Source organism: Lagenorhynchus albirostris, chromosome 2 (genome assembly GCF_949774975.1).
Source record: "Lagenorhynchus albirostris chromosome 2, mLagAlb1.1, whole genome shotgun sequence".
In the NCBI taxonomy this organism is placed as follows: Eukaryota; Metazoa; Chordata; class Mammalia; order Artiodactyla; family Delphinidae; genus Lagenorhynchus; species Lagenorhynchus albirostris.
The window spans coordinates 181,954,992-181,968,575 of record NC_083096.1 but is presented as its reverse complement, the minus strand read 5'-3'; the positions used below and the strand labels follow the sequence as shown (position 1 = coordinate 181,968,575).

Below are 13,584 nucleotides of genomic sequence, written 5' to 3'. Positions count from 1 at the left end.
CCCCCGCAGCCTGTTTGGGGACCCTCCAGAGTTAAGTCATACCATAGGCCCCTCTGCACAAAGCCTTGCAGGGGACGAGCCAGAGGCCCATGGTGGCCTTTGAGGCCACGTCAGAACATCTCCACAGGGCACCCCCCCACACACACTGCTACTCTGTCCCGGGGCCACCGAGGGCGATAACACCCCCCGACCGCCTCCCCTCTGAGGCTGGGCCAGGTGGGTCTCCTCTGGGCAGGGGAGGCGAGAAGGCCAGAGGACCGACAGCGCTTCCCCTCGGAGCAGGCGGGCCAGGGGAGGACCAGGCTGGGGGGCAGGGGGCAGCCGGACATCCCCAGGGCCAGATCTCAGCTGTGTTGCTGTGACCCCTGGCAAGTTCATCTCTGAGCCCCATCTGTAAAGCAAGGTGCACACCAGCCCCTCCCCATAAAGCCACTGGAAGGATCGAGTGACGCCGAGGAGAGGTGGCAGCTCTCACAAGGTGAGAGACGGGAGTCCCCACGTTGCCCTATGACCCTATGACCGTCCCCTCCAAGCGCCGAGGGCTTTAAGCTACGAGGCAGCCCTGGTTTCCCCCTCTGTCGGGTGGTGATGACCATCCCTGCCCCCGACTCCCAAGGTTGTTGTTGAGGATGAAGTGAGTCCACGCGGGGCATTCTAGAAATGCTCACACGAGTTACTCATAGGAGACCCATCCCTCACCGGGGTCTCCTTACTCTTCTCCCATTTGTATCTTGCTCACCAGGATTCCAACTCACAACAGGTTGGAAGCAGCAAACCAGAGGAACAGACAGCTGGCAGGAGGCAGATACGGAGGGGGTAGCGGAAGGCACCACCAAGAGCACAGAGGCAGTGGACACAGGTGCAAGCGGGAATAGGGGCCTCCAGTGAAGGGGAGGGAACGCCGGGGACCCCATGTTGTCATGGCCCAGGACAGACACCAAGGAGAAAAGAATAAACGCCCCAGCACACCCCGTTTAAGAACACAGTAGGGACTTCCCTGCTGGTGCAGTGGTTAAGCATCCGCCTGCCAGTGCAGGGGACATGGGTTTGAGCCCTGGTCCGGGAAGATCCCACATGCCGCAGAGCACCAAAGCCCGTGTGCCACAACTACTGAGCCTGCGCTCTAGAGCCCGCGAGCCACAACTACTGAGCGCACGTGCCGCAACTACTAAAGCCCGCGCGCCTAGAGCCCGTGCTCCACAACGAGAAGCCACTGCAATGAGAAGCCCGCGCACCTCAACAAAGAGTAGCCCCCACTCGCCACAACTAGAGAAAGCTCGCGCGCAGCTACGAAGACCCAACGCAGCCAAAAATAAAAAAGTACACTTGGGAATTCCCTGGCGGTCCAGTGCTTAGGACTCCGTACTCTCACTGCCGTGGCCCGGGTTCAATCCCTGGTCAGGAAACTAAGATCCCGCAAGCCGTGCTGTGCAGCCAAAAAAAAAAAAAAAAAGAAAGAAAAAAGGACAGGACACTTGAGATACATCTCGGGGCAGGTGTCCGTGGGGACGCTGCCCACACCAGACACTGGTTTTGGTGTTTCTCACTCAGGCTCAGCTCTCGGGAGGCACCCCTCTGCCAGATGGTCCCAGGAGCCCACGTCTTTCTCCACAGGCCCAGGAGGAGCAGTCAGGACGCCCGCGTGGCCCAGCCCCACTCACCTCTTTCTTCTTCCTCGTCCCTTTGGACCTGTTGTCCTTGAGCTTCTTGGACTTCTTCTTCTTGGGAAGGCTCACGGGCTCCTCAGGGAAAAAGTCATCGAAACCTTCAAGGCCACCATCTTCTTCTTCTGGAAGAATCAGAAGGGGGAGGGGGTTACTCCGCTGCTTCCTTCAGGAAGACCCCCAGGGACACAGAGTGAGAGGCAGGGCCCGCTGGGACAGTCAGTTCCTCTGCCACCCAACTGTGCCGGATCACGGGCACCCTGCCCTCCCCAGCCCATCCCCACCCCTCCCCACCTTCTCCATCTAGTTCCCCTGCCCCAACCCCTCAAAGCCACCCCCAGACCCGCGGAGTGGAACCCCAGCCCCTTGGGCTGTGTCACATCACCCCACCTCTCTGGGCCTCTCCTCCTCTCAACCTGTAAAATGGAACAATAACCACCTACCCTGCTATGACAGTGCTTGGGAAACTGAAGCAAAAACAAACGACCAGGGCTTCCCTGGTGGCGCAGTGGTTAAGAATCCACCTGCCAATGCAGAGGACACGGGTTCGAGCCCTGGTCCGGGAAGATCCCACATGCCGCAGAGCAACTAAGCCCATGCGCCACAACTACTGAGCCTGCGCTCTAGAGCCCGCGGGCCACAACTACTGAGCCTGTGTGCCTAGAGCCCGTGCTCCACAAGAGAAGCCACCGCGATGAGAAGCCCACGCACCGCAATGAAGAGCAGCCCCCCCCCGCTCGCCACAACTAGAGAAAAGCCCGCGCCGCAGCAACGAAGACCCAACGCAGCCAAAAATAAATAAATAAAATAAAATAGATTTTAAAAATTTAAAAAAAAACAACAAATGACCAAGTAAGAGGCCTTGTGGACATGGCTCCCCAGGGAGAAAGCAGCCCCACGGAGTCACAAAGCCATCTCCAGCTGGCCCAGGGAGGGGTCGAGGCCCACCTCCGCCCTCCAGAGGGCCACGGCGTGGCCAGGAGAGAGCCTGTGAGTGCAGGATGACAGGGACGTACAGGTCACATCCCCCTGGGACCACCTGGTGCCTTGGAGCAAGCGCCCGGGAGCTTGGAGGAGAGACCAGCGCGGGGGATGTCAGGGCTCCCCTTAATGGGGATTCGAGGACCACACTGCCCCCCGCTGCCTGGTCCCCACCCGCACCTGCCAGGCCCACTCCCCGTCACAGGTACCCGGACACACACAGCAGGATGCCAAACACACTCCGCTGGGCACTCGGGACGATGTGACGGTCCACAGAGAGGTGGGTTTTCTAGAAGCTGCCCGCCTTTCCTGAATCCTCATTCCTTCATGCACTGGAAAGGCTGGGGGGAGCAGGCGGGTGTGTCACGTGGGGATCTTAGAAGAAGCTGCAGGCTACATGCTTCTTGCTGCCCCCAAAGGGAGCCCGTGGCTGGGGCCTAACTCCCACCCAGGAAGTCAGGGGTGAGAAAGGGCACGAGCCCTGGGTTCCTGGGACCAGACGTGGGCCCCAGGGCTGGGGGTGCGGAGAGCGGGAGGGCCCTCTTGGGGGCAGACGGCAGCAAAAAGACACCGCAAGAACAAGCCACCCAGACTAGAGCTATGCATCTGCCTGCCAGGGATGAAGGAAGCTTCCAGTAGGCACCGGCACAACCTCCAAAGAGTCCACAAAAGGGGTCCACAAGCCAGCCAGCCTCCACACCAGCAGCTTATCCCCCATCCCACGGCCTTCACTGCCCATGTGCACGGGGGTGGGGGGACACGACAGGGAGTCTCGCTCGGTCTGGGGTCTGCCTCGAGCGGGACCCCACTGTGGGGCTGCCACCCTGGGAGACCCTTAGGAGGGCAGAAAGTCCCAGGGCCACGCAGGGGACTTTCATATGGGAAATGGGCAGTGTCCTCACTGAATCGGGTTTAAATGATAGGCCCCCAACCCCGTCCAGGAAGTCTAAAAATTTTAGAGTAAAACATCCTGGCTGTTGAACGCGCCAGACCCACAGATGCTTGGACACACCCTGGGCGCTCCAACATCGCCCATCCTCCAGAGCGGTCTACCCCAGGGCCTGGGACCCTGCCCCCTAGAGTCCCCAGAGGGGAGGGGGAAGGCGCCCATCACCACACTCTGGGTGCGGCTAGAGGGCGCTGGTGATGCTGGTGGCCCAGTGAATGCCCGTCCCGCCCACACCTGGAGGGCCAGTTCCCACACGTACCACACCCCTACCCAGGGAAGGCGGGGGCTGCACCCTCTGTCTCAGCGCCCCTCTGCCCCAGGGCCCTCCTCCAGGGCTGCCAGGGGGCCTGTGGCCCTGCCCCCCAGGAAGCAAGTGCTAGCCCTGTCTTGTCCGGCCCCCCCAGGAGTCCACGGGGACAGGGCATGCCCAAGTCTCAGTCCCCTCCCCATCCTGCCAGGCAAACACAGACACAGAGAGAGACCAACTCCAGACAGGTGAGGGAGCTGCCGTGCAGGTGACACGAGGGTGGCCTGAGCGCTGGCCTTCCCCGGGAAGCCAGCTCAGCGGTCCTGAATGGCAGACAGGCGCAGGGCTGAGGACAGGACCACGTGGTGGGCACAGATGCTGTGGCCCTGGCCAGGGCTACGGCCCACGGGGCGGGCAGCGAGGGCAGGCCCGAAGCTGGGTTTAACGTGGGCAGGCTTTGAGGGGAGCCAGGCTAGGGCAGCAGGACCCGAGCCCGTCCTCTCCCCTGAGCCCTGGCAAGGGAGAGGCAAGGATTTCGGGGCCAGTTGGAAACGTTCATAGGGACCCCCAGTCATCCTGGAGTGGAGGGCTCTGGGGACAGTGACATGGCTGGCGGGGAGCCAGGCTGACGAGGAGATGCCCGTCCACGCCTGCCCACCCTCCCACCGGCCTCCACCTCCCCTGGAGCTGCAAAGAGACCGCCTGGGAAAGCCACCCCCGCACGCTGGCCGTGCCCAGCTCGGTTATGTAACGGGCTCAGCTGATGCAACCGGGAGGGGGCCTCTCTCTCCCGCCTCCTGCTATCTCCCCACGTCCCCTGTCCCCTCAGCAGCGCAGTCCCCAGACTGGGAAGGCCAGCCCGGCACACGGTCACAGACTGACCGGCCAGCAGCACAGACCATGGATGCACAGGAGGCCACGGGAGGTTCTAGAAGGAAGCCTGGGATCTCCCATGGGCTGCGCCCCACCCTGCCTGGGAAGGAGGTAGGGGCACCTCTAGCCCTAACCCACGCCCAGGACAGGGCTCGGAGGAGAAGTCCTCAGGCCCTCTGCCCTTGGACAGACCCCTCCTCCACTCCCAGAAGACCTCCCGGCCCAGGGCCGTCTGTCTGGTTAAATCCCTCCTCCAGGGCCCTTCCAGAGCTGGCGCACGACCACGGGGACCCCACCCTGCCCACCCCCATCTTCCTTCTGGTGGCCCTGAGGACGCACGGCTTCTGGTGGCCCTGAGGACGCCCAGGGCTGCCCTCCTGTGACGCTGCTCCCCGACACCCCCATGATTCCCACTCAGCCCTGCCCCCCTCCTCCCTCTTCTGCAACCAGCCCTGAGCTTCTTCTAAAACCAGACCTGGAGAGTCACAGCCAAGCAATCCTTCCCAGTGCCCATCGGCCCCTCCCGGAGCCCAGCCCTGTGCCTCCTCAGGGTACCCAGCCACCAGTAAGGCGGGAGCCCCCCCGCCCTGGGGGAGGGTCCTGAGGGGAAGCGGCCTCAAGACTCCTTGTCTGCCAGCTCCCTGCTGCCCCCCAGCCCTTCCAGCCAGGCGGCCGTGCCCTCACACACCAGCCCTGCCCCTCCAGGGCCCGGCGCTCCATCGACCCCCAGAGGGGCTATAATTAGGACCCATTAGCCCGGATCTGTCTCCCAGGTCTGGGGCAGGGCCGGGGGAGACTGCTTCAGAGATGAGACGGGGGACAAGGGGGGGGACGGCAAAGAGAGGCACCTGCACCTCCTGCTGCTTTCCCCCAGCCCCTCACCAGGGGCTGCACACACTCTGACTTAGCCCTGCGGGACCCCCAGGCTGCTCCGCAGGCTGCAGCCCAGGCGGGGGGCGTGGACCCTTCTTAGCGAAACACCTTATAGCAGTGGAAGGACCTACCACCTGCACCAAGCTCGAAGCAGGTAGCATATGTTCGTTTATATGAATTCATCTACTCCACACAGCAACTCTGGGAGACGGTACTATTATCACCCCCATGTGCAGACAAGGAAACAGGCTCCGAGGATCTCATCGCTTGCCCACTTGAGTCTCACAGCCGGCAGGTGGTAGAGCCAGGATGGAGCCCCGGCAGGTGGCTCCCACCCCCAGGTGTGGTCCCCGCGCCTGCCCCTCCCTCCAGGTATAGGACCCTCCTAGAATTCAGACCTTCCCCACGTTTATTTCACAAGCATTTAAACAGCATAGCCCATGTGCCAGGCTCAGGCACGCCCAGGGGACACTGAGGTGACTCAGGCCGGCCCCTGGTCTGAAAGATCACCTGTGGTCCCTCAGGGTGGGAGGGTCAGGGCTAGTCCACCGCAAGTCCCCATGCTCTGCCCACCCCCTGCCCCTGTCCTCTGGGGACAGGGAACTTAGCAAACACAAGGTGATCAGAGCGAAAGAAAAACGTATGACTGTGGAAGGAAGAGGTAGGTCGTCTGATTCGGGGTGGCTGACGGATCTGGGGAGGTGCAGCCAGGAGCCGGATCAAGAGCTCCGTCACCCGAGTCCGGAAAGGTAAGCAAATCTGTCAGCGATGGGGACCCAGCTCGACGTCCACCATCCTCTCTGAAGCCTGTGGAGAGGGTCTCCTTCCATTCCCCCAAGCAGGAAACAAGACCACCTGGTGGCCAGGAGGAGGGACAGGGAGCTCAGGCTTCGAACCACCACCCCTTCCTGGCAGGGTGGCCCCCAATCCCTTCTCCACTGAGCCCACTTCCTCATTCTTGAAATGGGCCGAGTACTGGGAATTCCCCGGCAGTCCAGTGGTCAGGACTCCGTGCTTTCACTGCTGAGGGCGCAGGTTCAATCCCTGGTCGGGCAACTAAGATCCCGCAGGCTGAGCGATGCAGCCAAAATTAAATAAATAAAAATGTAAAGATAAATAGGCTGAGGACTGCCTTTCTCACGGGGTGATGAATTAGAAACTGTGAGATGCAGTTTAAGTGCCTGGCAGTGGCAGGCGGGGCCCAGGGCCTCAGGAGGGCTAGGATGGCCGGGGCTGAAGGAGTGGATGGCGGGGGGAGGGGTGGGCTCTCGTTTGGCCACTGCTGGGCCAGGGGTTCTCAGGGCCACCCTAGGGCTGGCCAAGGAGGGGTCACCAAGACTAAGGTTCCCATCAGTCCTTGGAGTGCCCCCTACACCACAGGTCTCTACTGACATTGCTGGGGGGGGGCAGTACTCCCGCCCAAGAGAGGATTAATAATTCATTTATGACATTTAACAAAACCCAGACACTACCTCACTGGCATCTCATCAAACAAAACGTCAGTCCTGAGCACCACGGGCGGGCGGGCAGGCAGGCAGGTGGGGGCGGAGGACAGGGGAAGTTTTTACCCTAAGGGAGTGGGGCCTGGATAGAGTGAGGATGGAGGAGGCTGGGGAAAAGGAGGAAAGAGAGGCCAGGAGGGAGGGGACGGGGACAACAGAGGGAAAGAGAGGGACAGACAGACAGAGAGAAGGAAGGACTCGGGGAAGACAGCTTGACAGACTTGGAGACAGACGAAGGGATAGGCATGGGGAAAGAGTAAGTGAGAGTAAGAACAGGAAGGAAATAAGGACAGAGCCAAAGAGACAAGGCAGGAAGTCTCAAAAGTTTCACCTGCAAAACCCCCAGAAAGTCAGACACCGTGTACTGTGTTCAATACTCGCTCAGAGAAGACATGCAAGAAATCTGTGCTGGGTGGGTGAGTGGATGGATGGATAGACAACTGGATGATGGATGGATGGACAGAGAGATGAATGGACCGATGGATGGATGGACTGGACGGATAAATAAATGGATGGATGGAGACTGGTTAAGATGGATGGATGGAAGGAAGAAAGGAAAGAAGGGATGGAGGGAGGGAGGAAGGAAGGAAAGGTGGACTGGACAGATAAAAACGGATGGGTGGATGGATGGATGGAAGGAAGGATGGATGGACAGATAAATAAATGGATGGGTGGATGGATGGATGATGGGTCAATGGATGGATGGATGGAAGGAAGGATGGATGGAAGGAAGGAAGGACTGGACAGATTAAATAAATGGATGGGTGGGTGGGAGGATGGATGGATGCATGATGAATGGGTAGGATGGCTGGCCAGTGTATCGTGGGTGTACTGGTTGGTTTTGTGGTTGGATGGGTAGATGTTCTGGTGGGAGGGTGGATACGTGGGTGGATGGATTAACAAGTGGGTGGGTGACTGAATGAACTGATGAAATGATAAATCACTTTAGAATGCGGTGACTACCCCACAGGCCAAGCCACTGGGCAAAGGGTGCTATAACCGCTTTACCTCCCTCCTCTCGGCAAACAGTATTAAATATGACCAGGCTCCCCGGGGTGCCCCGAACCCACATCTCCCCAACGTGGGGGGAGCTAACTGAGAAGGCACAGACCTTCAAGAACCGTGGCTCTCCCTCCCTCCTGGTCCCTGGGCCCACAGAAGCCTAGATGGGCTAGGGGGACCTGGGCCAGTCCAGTGCCAGAGGGGTCACACTGTCTGGCCTGGAGAGAAGATGGGCTCAGCAGCTCTAGGAAACCCACCCCTCTGTGTGGGACTGAGGAAGGGCTGGGCCTACAAGGCAGGGAAAAGGCCTGGGATGCTGAGGCCCTCTCCTCCCTCCCTCGCTGCAGCCCCTCTGGCCCAGGCTCCCAGCCCCCCAGCTTACTGGATGAGGGTGCATGTCTCAGAAGCATTTCCTTGGGGAAGGCAGGCCAACTGCTCCCCTTGGACGGTGGTAACTACAAGCCACACTTTGCTGGGCCCATTACGTGCCGGGCACTGTGACCTACTTGTTCCACGTGCACTGCCTCATCAGTCCTCATAATAAGCCCTCTATGAGGTTGCTGACGCCGCAGCCCATTCCACAAGTGGGGACACTGAGGCAGAGGGACTGGGTAGCTTGCCCGAGGTCAGCCACAAACAAGCAGCAGAGGCGGAGCCACCTGACTCTTGAGCCCTCTCTTGGACTAGCCCTCTGAACGCCCAGGGGAATCTGGCAGCTGGGCACCTCCCCCACCCCCGCAAGCAGGCTCAACCACCCGCCTCAATGCCAGAGAGCTGCCCGACCAAAGCCCGGGCGGCAACATGAACGCTGCTGAGGGGGGTGGCGGACGGGCAGAGTGAAGACAGTAGGCCTGACAAGGACTGAGTCCGCTGCGGCAGACTGAAAACTTAGTGTGACAGCTCCCAGCACACCGGCTCCCCCATCCACAAACGGCCACCTGGGGGACCTGCCGGCCCTACAGCCCTGTGGGTCACGGCCACGAGCTCAGGCTGACGGCTGCAGAGAGGCCGCAGTGGAGGGTAGGGGGCCAAGGCGGCCAGTGCTTCAGGAGAGACACGAGGCCTAGGCCGAGGCTGTCATCACGTCCAAAGGCCAGGGTGACCCAGGGACCCCCCAGCCCTCAGACACTGAGACCACAACCCTCTCTCTAGCACCCACAGTGCTAGGTGCTGGACACAGTGGGTGGTCACGGGAGTCACACCCAAGGCGGGAGCCCACGGACACAAGTCAGCTGATGATAATATTCCAGAGAAGCACTGCGAAGAAAATAAAGCATTAAAATGGGCCTGAGAATGACAGGGGTGGGGCTACGCTGGAGCCAGGAGCTGAGACCTAACCGGCAGAAGGAGGCAGTTGTGAGCCGAGGAAAGCTTGGGTCTGGCAGGGGTCATGGCCAACGTTCAGGGCAGGATGGAGCCTGGGGGCTTCCAGAAGCATCAGGGAGGCCAGAGTGTGAACAAGGAGGTCGGGGTGGAGATGAGGGTGGAATAGAAAAGGGACTTTGCAGTCAGTCCAAGCCGTGGGGGTCCGGGTTTGCTTTGCGTTTTCAAAGGTGACCCTGGCTGCTGAGCGGAGCGTGGTCGGAGAGAACTGGTTAGGAGGCTCTAGAGGGGACCAGCCGGAGGGGACCAGCGGAGGGGACAGTGGTTTGGACCAGAGACACAGAGAGGAGCTGGCAGCTCGGGGAGGCTCAGGACGTGCTCTGGAGGTGGGAGCCCCTGGCCTTGCTGAAGGACAGGCTGCAGTCTCTGCTCTGCGGGACTTTGGAGGCCTTCCTAGAGGCCCTGGGGCCAAGCCCACCCCCCACGCCCTGCCCTGGAGTGACAGGTGCAAGCAGGAGGGAGGAAAGGTGGTGGGCAGGCGACTCGGACCCAGGCCCAAGTGGAGTGAGCTGGGTGCCCGCCAGTCTGGGGACACCTTCCCTGGCCTCCTCGCCTCCCCTCCCCTCCAAGCCCTGACACAACCAGGGAGAGCCAGAACGCATGCGAAAGGGGGACAGGGGACCCCATCAGGGGGTTGGTGAAGTCCCAGAAATAAGTCTGTTCACGAACGTTCAGCTGTCCACTGGCTCCATCAGTGCCACAAAGGGCCACGCCCCGAGCACCACTCACTGAGGAAGCCAGTGACCAACTTTACCAAGGAGCCAGCTTCCTAAGTAGAAAACAGCCATGGGTTTCAGTGCCTGTGCTAGGCCTCTGTGTTCCCTTCCGGGAAATGGGCCTAATTCCCCGGACCCCAGCACGTAGCAGTCAACTATTGTCCAAGCAACTCCACCCATGTGTGGCCACCTCACCCCCACTCCCCTCACCCCAGCAGGCTCTTCGCAAACTTGGCTGCACTGTCTGAAAAGCAGGGTGAGGCCCCAGTCACCCTGTTAAAGCAAGCAAACAAGTGAGCAGGGGAGGAGACCCCCCAGTGGGCATGGCCGCCTGGTGGGAAGCCCCTCAGTAGGAGAGGCAGAGCAGAGAGGAGCTGCCGCCCCTGGGTCCTCCCCTTCTCACCTCCTGCACACAGGAGTTAAGGTGCCAATCTGTGGAATATGCTCCCCCCTGGGGCCAGACAGCCCACTCCAGGGCCAGGGAGGGCTCCGGCACCGCCCACAAGTCCCCCAGGAGCCCAGGAGGGGCCATGACTCGGTGCGGGGAAGCTGCGATGTGACAGAGTCCCCCAGAAGGGAAGGAGGAAGGCTGCTTGACAGGGTGAGGCCCTGCCCAGCTGTGCCAGGAGGGGAAACGTCCCAAACAAACGGTGAGCAGTTGAGTAAAGAATGATCCCGCAAGGCTACCCCTGACGCACAAGCCCTCTTTCTGCTGAATTCTGGAGAGGGGTGGCAAGGGCAGGGGCGGTGGCCCTGCGAGTCGGGCCCGGAGCCAAAGCAGGGTGGGCTGGGAACGCCACTAGCCGGGCGACCGCGGGCTGGAGGCGCCGGCCGGCGCTAGGGCGCGCCAGGAAGACGCCGGCGGCCCGGGCAAAGTGCTTGGGAGCGGCAGTCACGGCTCCCGGCGGCCGGGTAAGGGGAGCGGGAGTCCGAGCCCGCGCGCCTCACCCCGGAGCTTTCGTGGGCCCGGAGGGAAGCCGCCCCAGCCAGGGCGCTCGCCCTCTCCTCTAGCACGTCCCGTCCTCCGCCCGCTCCGGGCCCCACCCAGCCCACCCTGGGGCCGAGACCGGCCGGGTCCGGGTATCTGGTCCCTCCTGCCCCCGCCCGTCCCCGCGAGGCCAGGGGTGCGCGGCGCGGGGCGAGAGTGCCGAGTGCGCGGCACCAGCAGCCGAGCGAGATTCCCGCCCCCTTCAAGGGCACGCGGGCTGACCCCCGCGGCGCCGCGCCCCCTCCCCGCTTCGGGCGCCCGGCGCAGGCCCCCGGCGGTCCTCCGCCCGCGCCGCGGCCAGGGTGGCCCCTATCGTACCCGCCCTTGGCGGCCCGCGCGCCGCTCCCCGCCGCTCGCCCAGCCCCGCGCCCTTGGCCGCGCGGCGCCAGCAAGGCGGGAACGCAGCCCGGCGCCCCTTCCCGCGCGCCGCCAGCGCCGCCCGCGAGGTCCGGCCCCGGGGCCCCGCCGGTCGCCTCGTCCCCCGCCGCCCGCCCCGGGCGCAGCCGGCGCCCCGCTCACCTGACATCTCGTCCTCGTTCTCCATCTCGTCCGCGAACAGCCGCGGCAGCTCCTCCTCGGTGCCCAGCGGGCCCCGCATGCCCGGCGCGGGGGGGAGGGGAGGTGGGCGCCCCCCCTCCCGCCGGGCGCGGTGCCAGCCTTAACCCGTGCGCTGCCGGACGGGCGCGCGCGGCGGGCGAGGCGGCCTCGGCGAGAAGATGGCGGCCGCCTGCCCCCCCACCCCCCCAAACCTCCACTCCCCCGTCTCGACCCCCTTCCTCTCGGCCGCCTTCGCCCCGCTCCCCGCAAAGCCCGGGTTGCTCCGCCCACCGCGCCCCGCAGCCTGAGTCCCGCAGCCGGCCGAGGTGGTGGCGGCAGCGCCGGCGGCAGGCAGCAAGAAGGGGGGGGGCGGGGGGGGGCGGCAGACATGCCCGGATTGTGACGTCCAGTCTGGTTGCTGTGGCAACCCCATCCCATCGTTCCGGCAGCGCGACTAGTTAACAGCAGAGAACAAGTTGGGGGGACTAGTCCTGAGACTCTGGGTGCGGGGTGGGGACAGGGCGCTCCGGCAGGGGGAGCCGTCGAGGCGACCACGCGCCCGGGGACCCGACGGCCGAGCTGGGAGCTGGGACTCGGGTGGGCCGGGCCCGGTGGGAGGCGGGGAAACGCCGGCCCGCGTACCCCGGCAGGGCCCAATGCCGCTGCCGCCCCCGCCCGGGAAGGGTCCCCAAGGGCGCGGAGGCGGGGTCCCCGGGGCAGCGGGCAGCGAGCTCCAGTACTCCGCTCACACGCGCCGAGACCCTGGTCGCCCCGCACCGGCCGCAACACGCTTCTAATCCCCTTTCCAAAGAGGATTCGAAGAAAAATGTGTTCCGCACTTGGGGAAGGGCCGCTCTGGAGACAGTGGGTCTGATTCCTCCAGAAAAATCTGTACAGGCTGGCTCCTCCCTCACCCCATCGCGCCCCGCTCCCACCGCACACGTGCCCACTTCCAAAACGCGCCTCCAGGCGGGGTCCGCTTTAAACACATCCGGACCCCCGGGGGTGATGCGGGCTCTGCGTTCTTTGTGCCCAAAACTCCGCGCGGAGCGGGAAGGAACCGCGCCGCCAGCCCTCGGTTGTTAAAGGTGAAGATGGAGGCCGAAGCCCACGGGAGCAAGACTAGAATTTTAAACACGCGCCACCAGCATCGGCTGCAGCAAGTCTTAAAGCTACTCTACGAACGCAAAAGTTTCAGGGGCGGGCTTTCTACCCCTAGAAGAGCCAGGAAAGGGCGGGCGCTCTCACCTCACTGCCTGGGGCCAGACACGTTTGGGGGAAGCCACTGGAGACCCAGTCATGCCAAGGACCCTCAAGATCTACCTGACTTGGGAAGCCCAAAGCAGCCGGGAGGAGGTTTCCTCTCTGGCACCCACCCCTCTGGTATTGGCTGAGCACCCGCTCCATCCAGGTGGGCATTCACCTGTTTCACCAGTACCCGAGCCACTGGCATCACCAGGAGGGCTCTTCCTTCCTGGGGACTTTGAGGAACCAGGAGAGTTGTGGGTGCTTGGCAAGGGCCCCTAGTGCAAGACCTCTTGGGGAGGTGGCCACAACCCACTCCACAGTAAGTCCAAGCTGTGACCTGAAGGTGATGGATGGCATGGGGCGGGGGAAGCTGGGAAAATATGCAGCACGTTTTTCCTCCCCTTCCGACCTAGTGAATTATCAGCAAGCCCCAAACCACAGCTCCTCTGCAGTCACGTTCGGGAGAGAACAGTCCAGCCTCCCAGAAAAAGCGCAGGGCACTGGGAATCCCATCTCCTGGATCCCTTTTAAACCACATTAGTAGAGATGTTGAATCTGCCCCGAGCAGGTGGCCTGCAAGGGCCAAGGGAAGGGAAACAGGGAAGCGGACTAAGAAAGCAA

The 13,584-nt window shown here is 62.6% G+C and overlaps 1 protein-coding gene across 1 annotated transcript in view; it reads right to left on the bottom strand.

The window, feature by feature from the left end:
• The window catches only part of CHD5 (chromodomain helicase DNA binding protein 5), a 62,864-nt gene extending 51,088 nt beyond the window's left edge, over positions 1 to 11,776 (bottom strand). Inside the window, exons 1-2 of the mRNA XM_060141616.1 lie at positions 11,698 to 11,776; positions 1,662 to 1,789 (exon numbers count right to left, since the gene is read on the bottom strand). Of these exons, the coding sequence (XP_059997599.1) occupies positions 1,662 to 1,789; positions 11,698 to 11,776 (207 nt within the window). The remainder of the gene's footprint in view (positions 1 to 1,661; positions 1,790 to 11,697) is intronic.
• Positions 11,777 to 13,584: the final 1,808 nt, after the last annotated feature.